At 37.2% G+C, this 20,316-nt stretch overlaps 1 protein-coding gene across 1 annotated transcript in view; it reads left to right on the top strand.

Annotated features, from left to right (window-relative positions):
* The window catches only part of Wdr44 (WD repeat domain 44), a 102,152-nt gene that overhangs the window by 34,956 nt on the left and 46,880 nt on the right, over positions 1-20,316 (top strand). Inside the window, 4 exon segments of the mRNA XM_032889598.1 lie at positions 5,474-5,507; positions 5,510-5,538; positions 18,394-19,039; positions 19,794-19,924. Coding sequence (XP_032745489.1) covers positions 5,474-5,507; positions 5,510-5,538; positions 18,394-19,039; positions 19,794-19,924 — 840 coding nt within the window.

Genomic DNA, 20,316 nt, shown 5'->3' with positions numbered 1-20,316 from the left:
TACTAGTATGTTTTATGTATATGGGACATATCTACAGGTATCCTTTTGAAAGTTAGTTTTATATGTATATCTGTCTCTGTATATACCACAGAGAGTAGAAGAGAGCACTGGATCCCATGGAGTTAGTTTACAGCCAGCTGTGAGCCACCGAGATGTGGGTGCAGATAACTGAAGTCTGATCCTGTGGGAAAGCACAGAGTGCTTTCAATACTGACTTTTCTCCAGCTTCTCATTTTCAAATATCTCAAATGGTACAAATAAAGGTCCTGGTTTGTGGTAACTTTACAGTTTCACATTATAGCTATCTATGGAAAGGGATAAAATGGCCTTGGCTTTTGTAGAACAGACTAAATGCTGAGTATATCAGGAAGGTTGGAAGAAGGAGAACACAATGTAGCAACCACGAGAGCACTGTTAACTGAAGAAATAAAAAAAAAACACTTTTAAAAAAAGAAGATAGACTTTGCGCTAAGATTAGAAAATTGGGACATTGCATGGGTAGGTAGAGGACCGTTGTCAGGGTATTCTGTTAGGTAACAGCAGTATGAACTAACATGTAAAGGAAGCATGTGCTGGAAGCATTCAAGATACTTAACTAGTGTGACATCTGTAGAAGCTTCAGTGATACAAGCTTGAAAGAATAGAGTAAGCCAGATGAGCCTTAGACAGCAAGCTAAGAATTTTATTAGTCTTTAACATTTTAAAGCAGGGCATAGGAGTCACTTTGTATGTCACACTTATTCTAGCCTATGTTTCTGTTGGTGTGTGTGTGTGTGTGTGTGTGTGTTTGTTACAAGGTCTCACTATGTAGCTCAACGTCACCTTGAATTTGAGATTATTCTGCCTCTGACAAAGAGACATTGGAAATAACATCGAAAGGAATGGACGGGTAGATATAAAAGCCATTAAGAAGGAACCGGATGTAGATCTCTCCTGAGAGACACAGCCAGAATACAGCAAATACATAGGCGAATGCCAGCAGCAAACCACTGAACTGAGAACGGGACCCCCATTGGAGGAATCAGAGAAAGGACTGAAGAGCTTGAAGGGGCTCTAGACCTATATGAACAACAATGCCAAGCAACCAGAGCTTCCAGGGACTAAGCCACTACCAAAGACTATACATGGACTGACCCTGGGCTCCAACCTCATAGGTAGCAATGAATATCCTAGTAAGATCACCAGTGGAAGGGGAAGCCCTTGGTCCCTAAAAGACTGAACCCCCAGTGAACGTGATTGTTGAGGGAGGTGGTAATGGGGAAGGATGGGAGGGGAACACCCATATAGAAGGGGAGGAGGAGGGGTTAAGGAGATGTTGGCCTGGAAACCGGGAAAGGGAATAACAATCGAAATGTAAATAAGAAATACTCAAGTTAATAAAGAAAAAAAGAAAAAAAAAGAAAGAAAAATGATAAAGTCAAATAAAATCTGTAGGCCAATCAATAAAAAAAAAAAAAAAAGAATTGTTTCTTTTTTTTATTTTCTCAGCAGAAAGTTAATAGTTTTTGTAATTTTAATCTATATTAAATATCTACCTCTTCACTAATAAAATCTGGGGTCAACAGAATTAATGAATGTATCATTTTTTTAATTTTGAGATTATACTGATAGTGTTTCTCCCTTTCCATCCTCCAAAACCTCCCAGGTACCCTTTCCTGCTCACCTTCCAATTCACGATGCCTTCTGAATTTTTTTTTTATATATTTACTATTTGTAGCTTAATGTTCTATATCCATCCAGGAACTGTGTAGCAAGGCTGGCCTTGTACTGCCAACAAACCCCCTGTTCTGGCCTCTGAAATACTGAGGTGACAGGTATGAGGTACGGTACCTGGTGCCTATATTACTGTTCTTTCATAAATAACATAGAAATAAAAACTATTTCTGTGAGTATGGATGAATCAGTTTTGGACAAAGTAATTGTGAAAATGAGTTTTCACAAACTTTTTTTTTGCATTCTTTCATTGAAAATAGATTTTTTCCTACAATTTATTCTGATTACAGTTTTCCCTCCATCTATTCATTCCAGTTCCTCCCCATATCATCATATCTAGATGCACTACCTTTCTATCTCTCATTAGAAAAAATGTGGGGTTCTCTGAGATAACAACAAAACAAAACAAAATATAATATAATAAGATAAAACAAAACTGTCACATGGATGTTAGTTAACAAGGCAAACCGAAGAAGGAAAAGAGCTCAAGAGAAAGCAAAAGAATCAGAGACCCACTCATTCACCCACTCAGAAGACCCGGATGAACACTAAACTGAAAGCTATAATCTATGTACACAAAGAACATGGTGCAGACTCCTGTATGCTCAATGCTTACTGCTTCAGTCTCTGAGTTCCTATGAACCTTGCACAGTTGAATTAGAGGCCATGTTCTCCTGGCTCTTCCACTCTTTCTCCTTCCTTTTTTATGGCTTTCCCGAGCCTGAGTTGAGGGATTTGATGGAGACATCCCATTTAGAGATGTGGGTCCTAAGGCTTTTCTCTCCACATATTTTATGGCTATGGACTCTTAATTTGTTCCCATCTGCTGCAAGAAGAAGGTTCTTTGATGATGGCTGAATAAGGCACTTATGTATGAGTATGGCAGAATATCATTAGGAGTCATTTTATCACTACTTTTTAAACCAGTATTACTTGGTTTTAACCTAGGCTGCTGCTTCTTGATAACCCAAGAGGTGTTGGGTATAGGTTCCATCTATCTCATGGAGTGGGCTTTAAGTCAAATGAAACATTGGTTGGTTATTCTCACAAGCTTTGTGCTACTATTTCTCTAACATAATTTCCTGGCAGGGCAGCATTGTAGAACAAAGGTTTTGAGGCTGGGTTGGCTTTTATTTTACACTTTCGGTAACCTGCAGAGTATCTTCCTGTACAGTGAAACCAGAAAGTAGGGGTGAAGGCACCAGATTGACCTCTTCATGTTCAGTGAGTTCTGTGGGTGGATCCTTGGTGACAGTTTATGGAGAGTAACCTGTTGTGGCAACAGCCTGGTTTGCTTGGGGATTTCGATGGCCAACAACTCAATCAGATATAACCCAGTCCTGGTACAGGAAGCCTTGTTTGCTGACAAAAGATGGCTAGTTAAGACTCTGTCTCCTTCATTATTTGGAAACTTCATTAGGATTGCCTTCATGTTTTTAGAAAGTTTCCACTGTGCTAGCTTTCCATAACACCAAATGCACCTCAAGTCTAGCTGTTTTCCCCTGCATTCCCTCCCTCAAACACATCTCTTTTCCCCATCACTACCTGATCCTTCCATTTCTGGTCAATCATCCTGAGTGAGGTAACCCAGACCCAGAAAGATAAATATGGTATGTATCTACTTATATGGATATTAGCTATTAAATAAATGATAACCAAGCTGCAATCTGTATCCATAGAGATTAGGTATAGAGGAAGGACTGGGTAGTGGACAAATAGTCCTGAGAGGAGGAAATAGAACAGATTTTATGGATGAACTGGGAGCAGCATATTAAAAGTAAAATGTTCAATCATATAATTAAAGACCATGGAGAAAGTATAAGTATACAACTCTATTAGCCAACACAAGTGGAGCATAATATCTGCATGGATGACTAAAAAGTGAATCATGAATTGTGCCTTTTATGAAAGTATGTTTCTGATACTGTGATACATAGGGGTTAGAGGAATTGCATGATATTGGGAAAGCTGGAATTTAGTAAGTTTTGTGTCTCAGTAATGAACATCCCCACCCCATAAGAAGATACTGAAGACTCAAGTCTAGTTAACTGGGTGATGTTGTCATGTCACATGTCTTACATCCATTGTCTTATCCTCACAGCCTGACATGTTATCAAAAGAATCTAAGTCTACATATAGTTAACTACTGTGATGTTTCTCCCAGTGAAAAATATCATTGACTTATATGTGCTTAGGTTTTACTAAGAAGCATTCTGATTAACTCCCTTTCCTGGAGATTAGGTCTTTTGGCTGGTACCATATGACCTCTTTTGACTTTTGACACAACAACTTGCTACCTTTTAAATTCAAAGTCCAAAGTCCAAAAAATATTGTTAAGCCACATAAAATAGAAATCTAATTACTACCTAGAATTTTTTGTCAGTGTAAGAGTATTAACTTAGGGTCGTTGTGTATATTAATGAAAACAAAACAAATCGTGGCCTAGGATGTTTTCGTGTATATTTTTACTTAGCTTAACTGAGAAAATTTTCTGTTAAATTATGTTGTAAAATGTTTTTGATTTACTAGATAATAAACATTTGGAATATAATTGAATTAAAACACTTTAAATTGATAGAATTGACAGTGCTTTTTTTTAAAGGTTGTATCCCATTTTTTTTATTAGATATATTTCTTTACTTACATTTCAAATGGTATTCCCTTTCCTTGGTTTCCTGTCCTTAAGCCCCATCCCACCCCTACTCAAAAGGGGGTGTTCCCTTATCCACCCCTTTTACCCCCCCAACATTCCCTGCACTGGTGGTCCAACCTTGGCAGGACCAAGGGCTTTCCCTTCCACTGGTGCCCCAACAAGGCTATTCTCTGCTACTTATGCAGTTAGAGCCGTGGGTCAGTCCATGTATAGTCTTTGGGTAGTGGCTTAGTTCCTGAAAGCTCTGGTTGGTTGGCATTGTTGTTTTTATGGGGTTGCAAGATCCTTCAGCTCTTTCAATTGTGCTAACTATTAAAGATGATTATTTCAAATATCCTCTGTCTTCGTTCAAGTTCTCTTTACTAAGTTTTGATTCGTTCTTTCGTTTAAAGCTAACCTGGAGCCGTAACAATGGCTCAGTGGTTAAGTGAGCTTGTTCTCATAGTGAGCCAAGTTTGATTTGCAGCAGGCATATGACAGCCTACAGCCACTAGTCATCATCCAGTTCCATAGAATCATGTATGCACACAGTGTATATATGTACATGTGGACAAAACAGTTATACACATTACATTTAAAAATAGGTAAATTAATAAATACATTAAAAACTACTTCCTTTTCCACAAGGCTCTGCTCTACATTAAGAACTGTACTAACCTAAGAAATGCTGAAAATGGGACAAATATTCTTTTATAGGGAAGAGTACTAGTTGGTTATCCAGTACCAAATAGTCAAACATGAAAATATATTATACAGACACATCAGCTTATATTTTAGGACTATACATTTGCATATATATGCACATGCAGGCAGAACACTGATACATATTAAAAAATAAACCTTTGCTAAAAGATAGGCTTAATTTTAACATTTAAAAGTGAAAAATTATAAATTTGCTTATTATTATTTATTTTTTTACAAATCATAGTGGCGTACCATCCGTGGGTACCTTTTATATTTCTTTGCTGTGATTAGTATTACTTTTTTATTTTAGTTTGTAAGGGACATTCTCATGTTTTCTTTGCTTTATTAATGTTGTATTTTCCCCCTTTCCACCCTTTTTGAGCAAACTTTTAAAGAAAGTCTTCTTTCAACAGGAAACAAAAGAATACAGAAAACAAAGCTGAAAATGAGTCCCCTGTACAGAATTGAGACAAAATGTATCTAAAAAGGTTGGAAAGATATAATGTCAACTTTAGTTTGTAGGGGACATCAAATTTATATGATACATTTAGAATAGAATGGTTTCTGTATTGTTTAAGCATACTATTCTACACATACTACTTGTTTAGGACATGGTTTCGCATCTCTCAGTTTTATGGTGCAAGAACATTGGCCTTTTTAGAAGTCATATCATTATCTACTTGGTAATTCATCCTTGAAACAATTGTTTGATTGTTTAATATGGCTGCTAAGTACTATGACACTAGTCTTTAATCTTAGCAAGTGGGAGAATCTCTGTATTCTTCCTAATGAGTTCTAGATCAACGAGGCCTACAAAGGGAGATTCTGTCTCAAAAAATCAATACAGTAACACCAACAGCAAAATATGGTTGTAACTACTGGTTTAGGCTTTCCTAATCGTGAGTTTACTATTAAAAGTTACAGAAGCTGACTAAATGTGGTGCTGCACATCTTTAATCCCAGCACTTGGGAACTAGAAGCAGCCTGATCTCTAGGAGTTTGAGGTCAGCCTGATCTATATAGCAAGCTCCAGGACAGATAGGGATAGTTAGGCTCATCTCAAAATGACAACAAAATACAGATAATGAAAGACTCATTGTAGCAAATTATGATATCTTTAGGAGTCAGAGGTACCAGGAGGATCTTGTGCTAATTGTGTTCATAGTATCTTTTAAACAATTGGTGCTGTGAAGCTTCAGAAGTTAGTTCACAAAGGAGAGATATAGATTTGGGGCTTGGGGAGATGTCTTAGTGGGCAAAAGCACTTACTGTTTAAACCTGAGGAACTGAATTCAAATACTCAGAACCTATATAAAAATGCTGGTCATGACTGGGTGTGATTTGGTTTAAGAGTGAAAGGATAGACATAGGTCGATCCCATAGAGTGTTCTGCCTCAGCAACATAACCTGTCTTTAATGAATAAGGTAGAGTGATGGAGGAAGACAGAGGGTATCCTTACCTGCTCTCTGTATGTAGTGCACACAGCACTACATACTGGAGTGAGGGAATAGCCGGGGTGGGGGGGAAGACACATTCTTAGAGGTGAAAGAGAGGGGAATAGGGAAAAGGGACTTTATGAAGAGGGGACCAGGAGGGGGTCAGCATTTAGAGTGTAAATAAATAAGCTAAAAATTTTGGTTTATTTTATTATTTCTTAATATACTTTTATTGGATTTTTAAAATACATTTACATTTCAAATGTTAACCCCTTTCCCAATTACCCTTCTAGGAATCCCCTCCTCCATTTCTCCTTCTTCTATGAGGGTGTTCTCCCACCCATCTACCTACCCCTTCCTGCCTCCCGGCCCCGATATTCTAGTACACTGAGGACCCAGAGTTTCTACTCCCATTGGTGCCCAACAAGGCCATCCTCTGCTACACATGCAGGTGGAGCTATGGGGTCTGTCCACGTGAATACAATGGATGGTGGTTTAGTCCCTGGGAACTCTGGTTTGTTGTTATTGTTCTTATGGTGTTGGAAACCCCTTTAGCTCCTTCTCTAACTCCTCTGATGGGGACCCCGTTCTCAGGTCAATGGTTTGCTGTGAGTATCTGCCTCTGTATTTGTCAGGCTCCAATAGAGCCTCTCAGGAGACAGCTATATCAGGCTCCTGTCAGCATGCAGTTCCTGGCATCAGCAATATTGTGTAGGTTTGGTGGCTGTATGTATATGGGCTAGATCCACAGGCTTCATGTGGTCTGTGGATTGTATCTTGAGTAATCTGAGCTTTGGGGCTAATATCCACTTATCAATGAGTGCATACCATGTGTGTTTTTCTGTGATTGGGTTACCTCACTCAGGATTATATTTTCTACTTCCATCCATTTGCCTATGAATTTCATGAAGTCATTGTTGTTGAGATGTACCACATTTTCTATATCCATTCCTCTGTTGAAGGGCATCTGGATTCTTTCCAGCTTCTGGCTATTATAAATAAGGCTGCGATGAACATAGTGGAGCATGTAGCTTTTTTATATGTTGGGGCATCTTTTGGGTATATGCCCAAGAGAGGTATAGCTGGATCCTCAGGCAGTTCAATGTCCAATTTTCTGAGGAACCTCCAGACTGATTTCCAGAGCGGTTGTACCAGCTTTCAATCCCACCAACAATGGAGGGGTGTTCCTCTTTCTCCACATCCACACCAGGATCTGTTGTCACCTAAGATTTTTATCTTAGGCATTCTGCCTGATGTGAGGTGGAATCTCAGGATTGTCTTGATTTGCATTTCCCTGATGATTAAGGATATTGAACATTTCTTTAGGCTTTTCTCAGCCATTGGATATTCCTCAGCTGAGAATTCTTTGTTTAGTTCTGTAGCCCATTTTTAATAGGATTATTTGATTCTCTGGAGTCTAACTGCTTGAGTTCTTTCTATATATTGGATATTAGCCCTCTGTCAGACATACGGTTGGTAAAGATCTTTTCCCAATCCATCGCTTGCCATTTTGTCCTAATGACAGTGTTCTTTGCCTTACAGAAGCTTTGTAGTTTTATGAGATCCCATTTGTCAATTCTTGATCTTACAGCCTAAGCCATTGGTGTTTTGTTCAGGAAATTTTCCCCAGTGCCCATGTGTTCGAGGCTCTTTCCCATTTTTTCTTCTAATAGTTTGAGTGTATTTGGTTTTATGTGGAGGTCTTTGATCCATTTGGACTTGTACCTTGTACAGGGCAATAAGAAAGGGTCAGTTTGCATTCTTCTATATGCTGGCCACTAGTTGAAACAGCACCATTTGTTGAAAATGCTATCTTTTTTCCCACTAGAAGGATTTAGGTCCTTTGTAAAATATCAAGTGTCCATAGGTGTGTGGGTTCTTTTCTGTGTCTTCAATTCTGTTCCGCTGATCAACCTGCCTGTCTCTGTACTAATACCATACAGTTTTATCACTATTCTCTGTAATAAAGCTTCAGGTCAGGGATGGTGAATACCCCAGAATTTCTTTTATTATTGAGCATAGTTTTAGCTATGTTCTTTTTTTTTGTTATTCCAAATTAATTTTCAAATTGCTCTTTCTAACTCTGAAGATTTGCGTTGGATTTTTGATGGGGATTGCATTGAATCTGCAAACTGTGTTTGGCAAGGTGGCCATTTTTACATATTAATCCTGCCAATCTATGAGCATGGGAGATCCTTCTTCTAACTTCCGAGATTTTCTTCAGTTTCTTTCCTCAGAGACTTGAAGTTCATGTCATATAGACCATTCACTTGCTTGGTTAAGGTCACACCGTGACATTTTATATTATTTGTGACTATTGTGAAAGGTGTTGTTTCCCTAATTTCTTTCTCAGCCTGTTTATCCTTTGAGTAGAGGAAGGCTACTGATTTATTTGAGTCAATTTTATATCCACCAACTTCGTTGAAGTTGTTTATCAGGCTTAGTAGTTGTCTCGTGGAACTTTTCCAGTCACATAAGTATACTATCATATCCTCTGCAAATAGTGATATTTTGACTTCTTGCTATCCAATTTGTATCCTTTTGATCTCCTTTTGCTGTCTGATTGCTCTGGCTAGGACTTCTACTATATTGAATAGGTAGGGGAAAAGTGGGCAGCCTTATGTAGTCCCTGATTTTAGTAGGGTGGCTTCAAGTTTCTCCATTTAGTTTAAAGTTGGCTACTAGTTTTCTATATATTGCTTCTACTATGTTTAGATATAGGCCTTGAATTCCTGATCTTTCTAAGACTTTTATCATGAAGGGGTGTTGAATTTTGTCAAATGTTTTTTCAACATCTAATTAGTTAATCATGTGATTTTTTTCCTTTGAGTTTGTTTATATAGTGGATTACATTGATGGAGTTCTTTAATTTGAACCATTCCTGCATCCCTGGGATGAACATGATAGATGATCATTTTTATGTGTTCTTGGATTCGGTTTGCAAGAATTTTATTAAGTATTTTTTCCATCAATATTCATAAGTGAAATTTGTCTGAAGTTCTCTTTATTTGTTGGTTCTTTGTGTTTAAGGTTCTAGGTTTACGTTTAACTGTGGCTTTGTAGAAGGAATTGGGTAGTGTTTTGTGGAATAGTTTGAAGAGTATTGGTATTATGTCTTCTTTGAAGGTCTGATAGATTTCTGGATTAAACCCGTCTGGTCCTGGACTTTTTTTGGGGGGGGTTGGGAGTCTTTTAATGACTGCTTTTGTTATTTTCAGGTTATGAGACTGTTTAAATAGTTTATCTCATCCTGATTTAACTTTGGTACCTGGTATCTGTCTAAAAAGTTATCCATTTCATCCAGATTCTCCAGTTTTGTTTAGTATAGGTTTTTGTAGTAGGATCTGATGATTTTTAAAATATCCTTGGTTTCTGTTGTTATGTTTCCCTTTTTGTTTCTGACTTTGTAAATTTGGATACTGTCTCTATGCCCTGTGATTAGCCTCGCTAAGCATTCATTTGTCTTGTTGATTTTTTTTCAAAGAATGAGTTCCCAGTTTTCTTGATTCTTTGTACGGTTCTTAGTTGATTTCAGTCCAGATTTTGATTAGTTGCTGCCTTCTTCCACTCTTCTTGGTTATACTTGCTTCTTTTTGTCCTAGAGCTTTCTGATGTGCTGCAAACCGTTAGTGTATGCTCTGTCCATTTTCATTTTGAAGGCACTGAGAATTGTGAGTTAGTTCTCCTCTTAGTATTCCTTTCATTGTGCCCATAAGTTTGTGTATGTTGTGCCTCCATTTTCATTAAATTCGAAAAAGTTGTTTATTTTTTTTATTTAATCCTTGACCAAGTTATCATCAAGTATGTCATTGTTCAGCTTTCATGTGTATGTGGGCTTTCTGTTATTTTTGTTATTATTGAAGTCCAGCTATAGTCCATGGTGGTCTGATAAGATGCATGCGATTATTTTAATCTTTTTGTATCTGTTGCAGCCTGTTTTGTGACCAATTATATGGTCACTTTTGGTGAAAGTACCATGAGATCCTGAGAAGAAGGTATTTTCTTTTATTTTAGGGTGAAATGTTCTGTAGGTATCTGTTAAATCCATTTGGTTCTAAATTCTATTAGTTTTACTGCATCTGTTTAGTATTTTCTTTTATTTTAGGGTGAAATGTTCTGTAGGTATCTGTTAAATCCATTTGGTTCTAAATTCTATTAGTTTTACTGCATCTGTTTAGTTTATGTTTCCATGATTTGTCCATTGATTAGATTGGAGTGTTGAAGTCTCCCACTATTATTTTATGAGTTGCAATGTGTGCTTTGAGCTTTAGTAGAATTTCTTTTATGAATGTGTTTGCCCCTGCATTTGGAGCATAGATGTTAGGTATTGAGACTGTATCTTGGTGGATTTTTCAATAACTTTTGGTTGAATTGATTTTATTTGATATTCGAATGGCTACTCCAGCTTGTTTCTTGAGACTATTTGCTTGGAAAATTTATTTCCAGCCTTTTACTCTGAGGTAGTGTCTGTCTTTGTCACTGAGGTGTGTTTTCTGTATGCAGCAAAATGCTGGGTCCCGTTTACCTATCCAGTCTGTTAGTTTATGTCATTTTATTGGGGAATTGAGTCCATTGATGTTAAGAGATATTTAAAAAATAGTGATTGTTGTTTCCTGTTATTTTTATTGTTATATGTAGAATTTTGTTTGTGTGTCTATCTTCTTTTGTGTTGGTTGAAAAAAAGATTACTTTCTTGCTTTTTCTAAGGTGTTGTTTCCCTTCTTGTGTTGGAGTTTTCCATCTATTATTCTTTGTGGGGTTAGACTTGTGGAAAGAGATTGTTTAAATTAGGTTTTGTCATGGAATATCTTGGTTTCTCCATCTATGTTAATTGAAAGTTTTGCTGGGTACAGTAACTTGGGCTGGCATTTGTGTTCTCTTAGCGTCTGTATGACATCTGTCCAGGATCTTCTAGCTTGAATAGTCTCTGGTGAGAAGTCTGGTATAATTCTGATAGGTCTGCTTTTATGTTACTTTATATGTTGAACTTTTCCCCTTACTGCTTTCAATATTCTTTCTTTGTTTTGTGCATTTGGTGTTTTGACTGTTATGTGGTGGGAGGAATTTATTTTCTGGTCTAATCTATTTGGAGTTCTTTGGGCTTCTTTTATATTCATGGGGATCTCTTTCTTTAGGTTAAGGAAGTTTTCTGTATTTTTGCTGAAGGTATTTTCTGGCCCTTTAATTTTGGAACCTTTGTTCTCTTTTTTAACTGTTATCCTTAGGTTTGACCTTCTCATTGTTTAGTGTGTTTCCTGGATGTTTTGGGTTAGGAGCTTTTTTCATTTTGCATTTTCTTTGACTATTGTATCATTTTTTTTCCTATGGTATCTCCTGCCTCTGAGATTCTCTCCTTTATCTCTTATATTCTGTTGGTGATGCTTGCATCTGTGACTTCTGATCTCTTTCCTAGGTTTTCTATCTCCCAGGTTGTCTTTTTTTGTGTTTTTTTTTTTTTATTGTTTCTATTTCCATTTTTTAGATCCTGATGGTTTTTTTTCAATTCCTTCATCTGTTTGGTTGTGTTTTCCTGTAATTCTTTAAGGGATTTTTTTTTTCTTTAAATGTTTCTACCTGCTTACCTGTGTTCTCTTGTATTTCTTTTCATTATTTATGTTTTCCTAATGTCTTCTGTCATGATCATGAGATGTGTTTTTAAATCTGAATGTTGTTTTTTAGGTGTGATGGGGAGACTTTCTCTAGTGGGTGAACTGGTTTTGGATGATGCCAAGTAGTCTTGGTTTCTGTTGCTTATGTTCTTGTGCTTGCCCCTTGCCATCTGGTTATCTCTAGTGCTACCTGCCCTTGCTATTTCTAAGTGTAGCCTCTTCCTCCTGTAAGCCTGTGTTTCAGCACTCTTCAGAGACCACTTCTCTCCACTCTAAATTTGGGTATGGAGAGCTGTTGCACAGGGTCAGCTCCAGGGCATAGAGCGAAACTGGAAGTATCCTGTTCCTGTCTGTTCCTTGCTTCCTGTCCCAGGGGATCTATGGACCCTCTTTGGCCAGAAGAGCAGAAGTGGTGGTCTCACCTCTGCTCTCAGGTGTTTCAGTGCTCGTGGGAGACCAGCCCTCTCAGGGTGTGATTTGGGAATGGAGACATATGGCATAGTGTCATGATCAGGTTCAGATGGAAACTGGAAGTCCAAGGCAACTCTTAAAAATAGAACATTTAATTGGGACTGGCTTACAGGTTCAGAGGTTCAGTCCATTAATGTCAATACAAGAGCATGGCAGCATCCAGGCAGACATGGTGCAGGAGGAACTGAGAGTTCTACATCTTCATTTGAAGGCTGCCAATGGAAGTCTTCTAGGCAGGTGTGATGAAGGTCTTAAAGCCCACACCCACAATGAAAATCTTAATATTCTTTTTAAAAATTATTTCATTTATTTATATCTCAAATGTTCCCCTCCCAGAGCCTTCTCCCAGAGTTCTTCAAACCCTTCCCCTCCCCTTCACCTCTGAGAGAGTGCTTCCTCCCTCCATCTCCCTTCCCTGGGACATCAAGTCTCTACAGGATTAGGCACATCTTCTCCCACTGAAGCCAGACAAGTCATTCTTATGCTATATATGTCCCAGGGGCCAAGGACTGTATTGTGTATGCTCTGGTTGGTGGCTTAGTCTCTGGGAGTTCCCAGGGGTCCAGGTAACTTTACACTCTTGGTCTTCCTATGGTGTTGACATCCCCTTCACCTCCTTTGATTCTTTTCCCCTAACTTCCATACGGGTCCCCCATCTCAGTCCAATGGTTAGCCGTAACTATCTGCCTCTGTTTCAGTCAGCTCTCAGAGAACAGCCTTGCTAACGCTGGGAAGGTGGAATGGCTTTTGTTCTGTGAATGCATGAATAAATACTAATAAATAAATAAATAAATAAATATTTCTTTTAAAAAAAGAAAAGCAAAAACATTGTAAAAAGGGCTTTTTGTGGTAGTTTATAGTAGCAGCATAACATTCAAAGAAATAGATATTTGTATTCATTTCCTTATACAAGTTTTGAGTGTTTTCTTGTTCATGGGCATTGTTCTAGCCAGTAAGTTTCTAGAGTCCAGCAAAACAGCTCATTCTCTATCTTGTTTCTTTATCCTTGACACTCTTCACATTCATTGTTTTAAAGGGAAGTAGTGACTATTGTACACATTTTAGAATTCTTCTACCTACCTGAACACAAATAGTGTTCTCATCATCCTTTAATCATGACAGCTGAAAATATATGATAAGGGATCGGGGACAAAATTACTGTCAATGTATAACTGCTGTTCTACCCTTACAGAATGTGTACATACAGCAGACTGAATTTTAACACTGATCATACTTTTTTCTATAGAAGAGAAAAGATTCTTGAGGGAGAAGTATTCTTACATACTAATATATAGGATAGAAATGGAACTGTTTTTTAAAATAGGAAAAATTCCTCAACAATTTTACAGTAGAACAGTTTTTTTTTTTTTACTTTTTTTTTTCATGATTCAATCTTGGTTCTCAACCATTTGACTATTTTTATTTTCTTCCTGATAATGTTGTACATAGAATTTTTATTCTATACTTTTATTCTGTGTGTTTTTTGTTTGTTTTCTTTTTCTTTCTTTTTGCTTTGGCTTTTGTTTTGTTGTTTTGAGACAGGGTTTCTCTGTGTTGCCTTGGCTATTCTGGAACTTACTCTGTAGATCAGGCTGGCCTCAAGCTCACAGAAATCTGCCTAAAGGCATATATTATCACCACCCAGCAGAAATTTTATTCTTACCATGTTTATATGCCCTTAATATTTATACATCATTAATATGCTCCTGCCAAACCTTTTAAATTCCTTTTAGTAATTTTTATTGTTGAAACTTGTTCATTTTTTTGCCACACTTTTCCTCCTCCTGCTGTTTCAGTCACACAAATTCTAAGTTTATAGTGTTTATAACCATTACAGTTTTTAATTTCTCCCTTTGAAAAATTCAGTTTCCTGTTTACAATTTATCCTGTCTATAGTTAATACCCAAAAGGTAATTTGAAGCAGAGTTTAAACAGAAAGTGAAAAACTAGTGAGAAAATTCTCTGGGACATAAAGTCAGATTTAGTAAAACCTTTTCAGATGAATTAAGCATTCATTAATAGTTAATAATAAAGAATATAGGAGTGTAATACTAACTACCCTGCCTTTAAGTGGTTTACATTTTAGTAGGAGAAATTGAATAAACATAACCAGATATGGTGGAACAATCTTTTAACCCCAACATTTGGGTTGTGGAGGCAAGAGAATCAGAAAATATCAGGGTCATCTACAGCTATATCAGGAGTTTGAGTACAGTCTTTATACAACCATATGCCAAAAAGAAAATATGGAAATTGAATGAAAATAAATGTAATAAATGTTGAACTAAATTACAAAATACTGTAAGTACCCAAAAAGAAACTATCTCCTATTTGATGGCAGGGTCAGAGGTAACCTTGTGGAGAAAGTAGCATGAAGGCTGATTTTTGATGAATGGATAAGATTTTGACCGGCAGAGATAAAAGAAGGACATTACCAATGGTTTTGAAATGGAGAATGTACAGAAAGACTGTTTGAAGACTCTAATTAAGTCTATGTTATAAGAATACCTTTGTCATACTAAATTATATAGGTTTCATTTTATAAACCACCTAGAAATCAGTGAACTTTTGATGTTAAAGCTAGACTGGTGTGATCCTGTTTGTTGCTATTAGTTCTGTTTTTTCTTTTCCCCCTTTCCTGCACCCAAATCCATAGAAAATGACACTGTTTGGCACCATAAATAGGTATCATATGTAGGAATCTATCATCAGCAGGATGAAAACTATCTGATGGATCTGATGGTCTGGTGTAAGTAAAGTGACTATTCGGAGCCAACCTGTTTAGTCTATATATCATATTATTCGTGCTATAGTGAATGGTAAAGTCAGAGAAGAGTGAAATTAGAACACAATAGAAATACCATGATTTTCAACCTCATTTTGACCCCATACTGTCATACCACTGGCCACCTTATACACATAGTTTGCATGTCGAACCTTTATAATAACATTGCTCTTAGAGTGGCCACACAGCGTCCCCTTGTTTTCTTCCGTACATGGACATATGAGGCTGAGAAGCCTGAAAAACCCCCTTTTCTATTATCTTCCTCTTATTTCCAAACTTGTTTTTTATTTTATTACTTCTACCCATTGCTGAGAATTAAGTATTCTTTTTCTCTATCCAAAGTATTGCATAGAATTTCAAGTTTTGGTTTTATTTTTACTAACTATGGGGCATTTGGGCAAATCTCCTAATGATTTTACTTCAGAATCCTTTATCTGTAAAAGAGATATCCAGATCTCTACTGAGACCTCTGCGATTATGTATACTGGATTCCCTTTTTTGTCTAGAACTTTCAGACTTAATTCTGTTATCTTAATCTCCTGTGCTAACTTTCCTTCAGCTTATAAAACTGCTGGGTTACTTTTTTGAAAATTTTTTGCCATTTACATCCAAACCTGCCTCCCCTTCCCCCTGGTACTAAAAGTCAAACCCAGGGCCTAGTAAATACTAGGTAGCTACTAGGCTTTTAAAAAATTATTTTGTACCCAGCTGAGTTTATGTTTTCACATTTAGTCATTCTTTAAAACAATTAGTAGTTTTGAGAATTTCATGTGTTTTCAAAATATTCACTCCTCCCTAACTCCTCCCAAATCTATCCCTTTTCCTCCCTATCAAACTTTGTCTTTTATTTTTTAAAAAATTCATTAAATCCTATTTTTGTGTCCCATATATTTTCGAATGTGTGGTCTCCCATTGGAGCATGATCAGCTTACTATGGGCCATACTCTCAGAAAAAACTAACCCTCCCTCTCCACACAGTTATCAATTTCCAGTAGTTTCTCTGTGGGGTGGGTGGGGCTTTGTACCTACAACCTCTCTTCATGCTGGGGTTTGCTCTGACTTGAGCTTGCATAGGTCTTATGCATGGTGTCACAACCACTCTGAGGTCATACTTTAGTTGCCCTGCCATATCCTGAAGTCAGTGTCCTTATATTCATTACTGCCTCTGGCTCTTAGATTTCCTCCACCCCCTCTTCTACAATGACCCATTTTATTTTTTTACACATGTTGTTATCTGACTTTTGTTATCACTGAAATCATCAATGCTGATTAAACACATAATGTGATAAACATTTCGAGCCTTAGTTAATATTATATATGTTGAAATGAGGTAAGTTTTAGTACTAAAATTTCAAGACAGAGAAAAACTATTACTTGTAACATTCTGGGATATCAAAGGTGAATCTTACTGAATAGCAGTAATTATCCGTTTTTTGGTGTAGAATTGTCAAAAAAGCTGACCACAATAGGTCTAGGACTACTCTGTTAACTTACTGAGCTGAGGAATTGAGAAAGTAGAAATTATTCAGGGTTGGTACAGTAGAAGGATGAGTAGATCAGAGGGTTTAATGTGTTAATGATGACAACACTGTGTAGAAGAGGAGTGCTGGACAGATGGCTCAAAGGTTAAGAGTATTGGGTTCAATTGCCAGCACCCACATGCCAGCTCACAATAGTCTGTAACTCCTGTTCCAGAAGATCCAACACTGTAACACAGACACACATGCAGGCAAAACACCAATGTACAGAAAATAAAAATAAATAATGTTTTTAAAAAGATTGGATAGAAGATGTTTTCTTCTAAATATTACTTGAGGATATAAGTCACCTGAGTAGGAGCAGTGAAGGCTGGTGTTTGAGCTTTTTTCATAGATCTGTCCACAGTCTGAGGAATGAAGCCTTACTCAGAGTTTTTCAAGAATGTTCATCGCCTTGCATCTGCTGGCTTTTCTCCTATACTCTTGAGTTCAGACTGAAACAAGTTGAACCCTTATCCTAGGTGGATTTTTGTTAACTAAAGGTAGCAGGGAGTTGCTGTAGCCAGTGTGGCAGCGCTATGTAAATGAACTCTTGGCATTTGGAGTCTTCATAAGAAGATATATGACTTTACCTTACAAGGGTGACTCTATTTTTGTGACTGTATTAACATAGATTATTATAGTGTTTAAGAGTATAGATTCTGAAAGCAAACTTTTAGGGGTTATGCTCCTTTTATTCTGACTAGTTCTAAAACATTGGACAAATCACTTGGTCCAGGTATACTTTAGTTCCTTCATATGTAAAATGATGAAATTAGAAGTGAGACTTTGTAGGATGATGTCATTATGCAGCAAGGTGGGTCTAGCCTATCATTGAATGAGAAGGAAGGGTAGGCGGGAAAAAGTCTAGGAAAAAGAGAGGAGAAGGAGCAAGTGGAATCAAGATAGAAACAACCGAGGAAGATGATTCCAATCCAGGTGGTCTAGGACAATTTTTATCTTGTCTAGGTGGGTGGCTTTTAATCTTTATTAATTGGCAGTGAATTTATTCTGTAGATGTATTGTAGATTGAGAATTTATCTATAAATCTGATTGTTGGGTTATAGTTTGTTGAGTCTTGATTTTTACTGGGTCATTGGGAATTTGTACTTTAACTACCAGAGGGTGGTTTTTAGGAGTGTGGGAAGTCATGGCAGGGAATTGTGCTAGGCTATAGAATGCCCGAGGCTAGCGTGAGGTGTTGCCACACTAGAGCAACCCTTGGAACTCGATGTGTGTGTCAGGCATGGTAAAAATCCACCAAGGAAGACAGTGCATGGAAGTGGTTGTTTCTAGCTGGAGCACACAGCTCTTGCGACTCTCCGTGGAGTGAGAATGCATGGGAACTGGTAGTTGCCTATTTATTTTTTATTTATACTGCAACAAAACTTCATATAGGTTATTGTAAAGATGAAAATCAATGTAATGTTATAGACATTGCCTGACACATACTGAATTAGCTATGATTTTTTTTCTTGTGAATAGCTTCATTATTTTTAAAACTGCTTTTTAACCTTTCATTAGATAATTGAAAGTATTATTGAGGAAAGTCAGAAAGTACTACAATTGGATGATGACTCTTTGGATTCCAAAGGAAAAGGACTTTCTGATCAGGCTACTGCTGGTCCTTCTGTGGCTGGGACAGAGTTTAGTAACATACCTGGACTATTAGCCAAACAGCATGAACTACAACAAGGTTCCAGAAAGGCAGACAGTCAGAATGCAGCTGAAGAAACTGAACTAAAAACACAAAAATGTTTTCCTTCTGATAACAACTGTGAGAAGAGTGAGAAGACAGAAGATGAAACTGATAATTTAACTGAAGTAAGTTCAGCTGATCAGCTTGATGCTTCTGAACTAGAAACTGAAATATTGAACAAGGAAGCAGTGGAAGTCAAAGAAGGTGATGTTGTAGGTCCTGCATCCTCAGATGCTCTATCTACTAAACATTTTGCTGCTGTGGAAGAAGTGGCTCCCGCCAAACCCCCAAGGCACCTTACTCCAGAACCTGATATAGTAGCCAGTACAAAGAAGCCTGTTCCTGCACGCCCACCCCCACCAACTAATTTCCCACCTCCTAGACCGCCACCTCCATCTCGACCTGCACCACCACCAAGAAAAAAGAAAAGTGACCTGGAGTTTGAGGCTCTTAAAACACCTGATCTGGATGGCAAGTATTAGTGGAAAAATATTTTGGTTGGGAAACAGGAGAGTTGAAACTTTAATGTTTCTGCTTTGGGTTGGGTAGAAATAAGACTGGGTCTTTTCTGTCATCCAGGCTAGCATGGGCTTTACTATGTTGACCAGGCTACCCTTGAACTTAGGGAAATGCCTCTACCTCCCAAGCATAGGCATTTCCTATGATTCTCAGCTAACTTTTCTGCTTTTGTTTCAGTTTGTGCCAAAGAAAAACCACAGATACCTAGGTTATATAAATTATTTCTTGAATAAGTTGACAAAAGGTGAAAGGTATTAGATTGGTAATAAATTATAAGTAAAAATATCTTGACAAACTTGAGACTTTCACATATTTTATCTTCTAAGAATTTGTATGTCAATGGTGGAAAGAAAATGGGATTAGAAAACTTACAATTTAAATTTAAATCCTAAAGCTTTGAATATATATAAGGTAGTCTTGGAGAAGTTAAATAATTAATTTGAAGCATTCTTTTCAATAAAAAAAATGAAGAATAAAAGCCACTGTTCTTACAGGCTTGCTACAAGAAATAAAGTTGAAGGTACTTGTGTGTGTGTGTGTGTGTGTGTGTGTGTGTGTGTGTGTGTGTGTGTGTGTGTGTGTGTATTCACATGCTTGAATAGGCATGCATGTACACATGTGTATGTATATAATTGTTGGTATTATTGTTCTGTTATAAATATTGTCATTATTATTGTTACTATTATTAGTTTTATTATCATTTCAGTACCCAAAGCCAATATTGCATCTGATTCTCTGCTAACTACAAATATGGCTTCAGAAAGTACAGTTAGAGATTCTCTGCCTTCTCTCGATTTAGCAAGTGCTACCAGTGGAGATAAAATAGTTACTGCCCAGGTTGGTGAATTACCGTTGTATTTGATATAGGCAAATTTAAACTTTATATAACTGGCTGATATAATTATTGACACTGTCTTTTCTAGGCCAAATATTTCTTTGTCCCTAACACCTGACCACTTTACTTTCATGTCTAGCTTGGCTAGTAACTAGTTTAGTGAGGTCAGCTAACTATTTAGCATGTGATTTTTAGAGGCCTCACTGATAAAGTGGGGAAATGACCCACCTTGAAGGTTTTTGTAAGAATGAAATATGCTATTATATGTCAAGTGTGTGGCAGGTTATGGTATTTATAAAAATAGCTGCTGCTGTGTTTAATGTTATAAGTTGCCTTTCCTAGACATAAAAACTCATGCACTAGGCTGTTGGCTATACAGAAATACTGCATAGCA

The sequence above is a fragment of the Rattus rattus genome, chromosome X (assembly GCF_011064425.1).
Source record: "Rattus rattus isolate New Zealand chromosome X, Rrattus_CSIRO_v1, whole genome shotgun sequence".
Classification (NCBI taxonomy): Eukaryota; Metazoa; Chordata; class Mammalia; order Rodentia; family Muridae; genus Rattus; species Rattus rattus.
The sequence above is the reverse complement of the archived record's forward strand: the minus strand, read 5'-3'. Positions and strand labels throughout refer to the sequence as shown.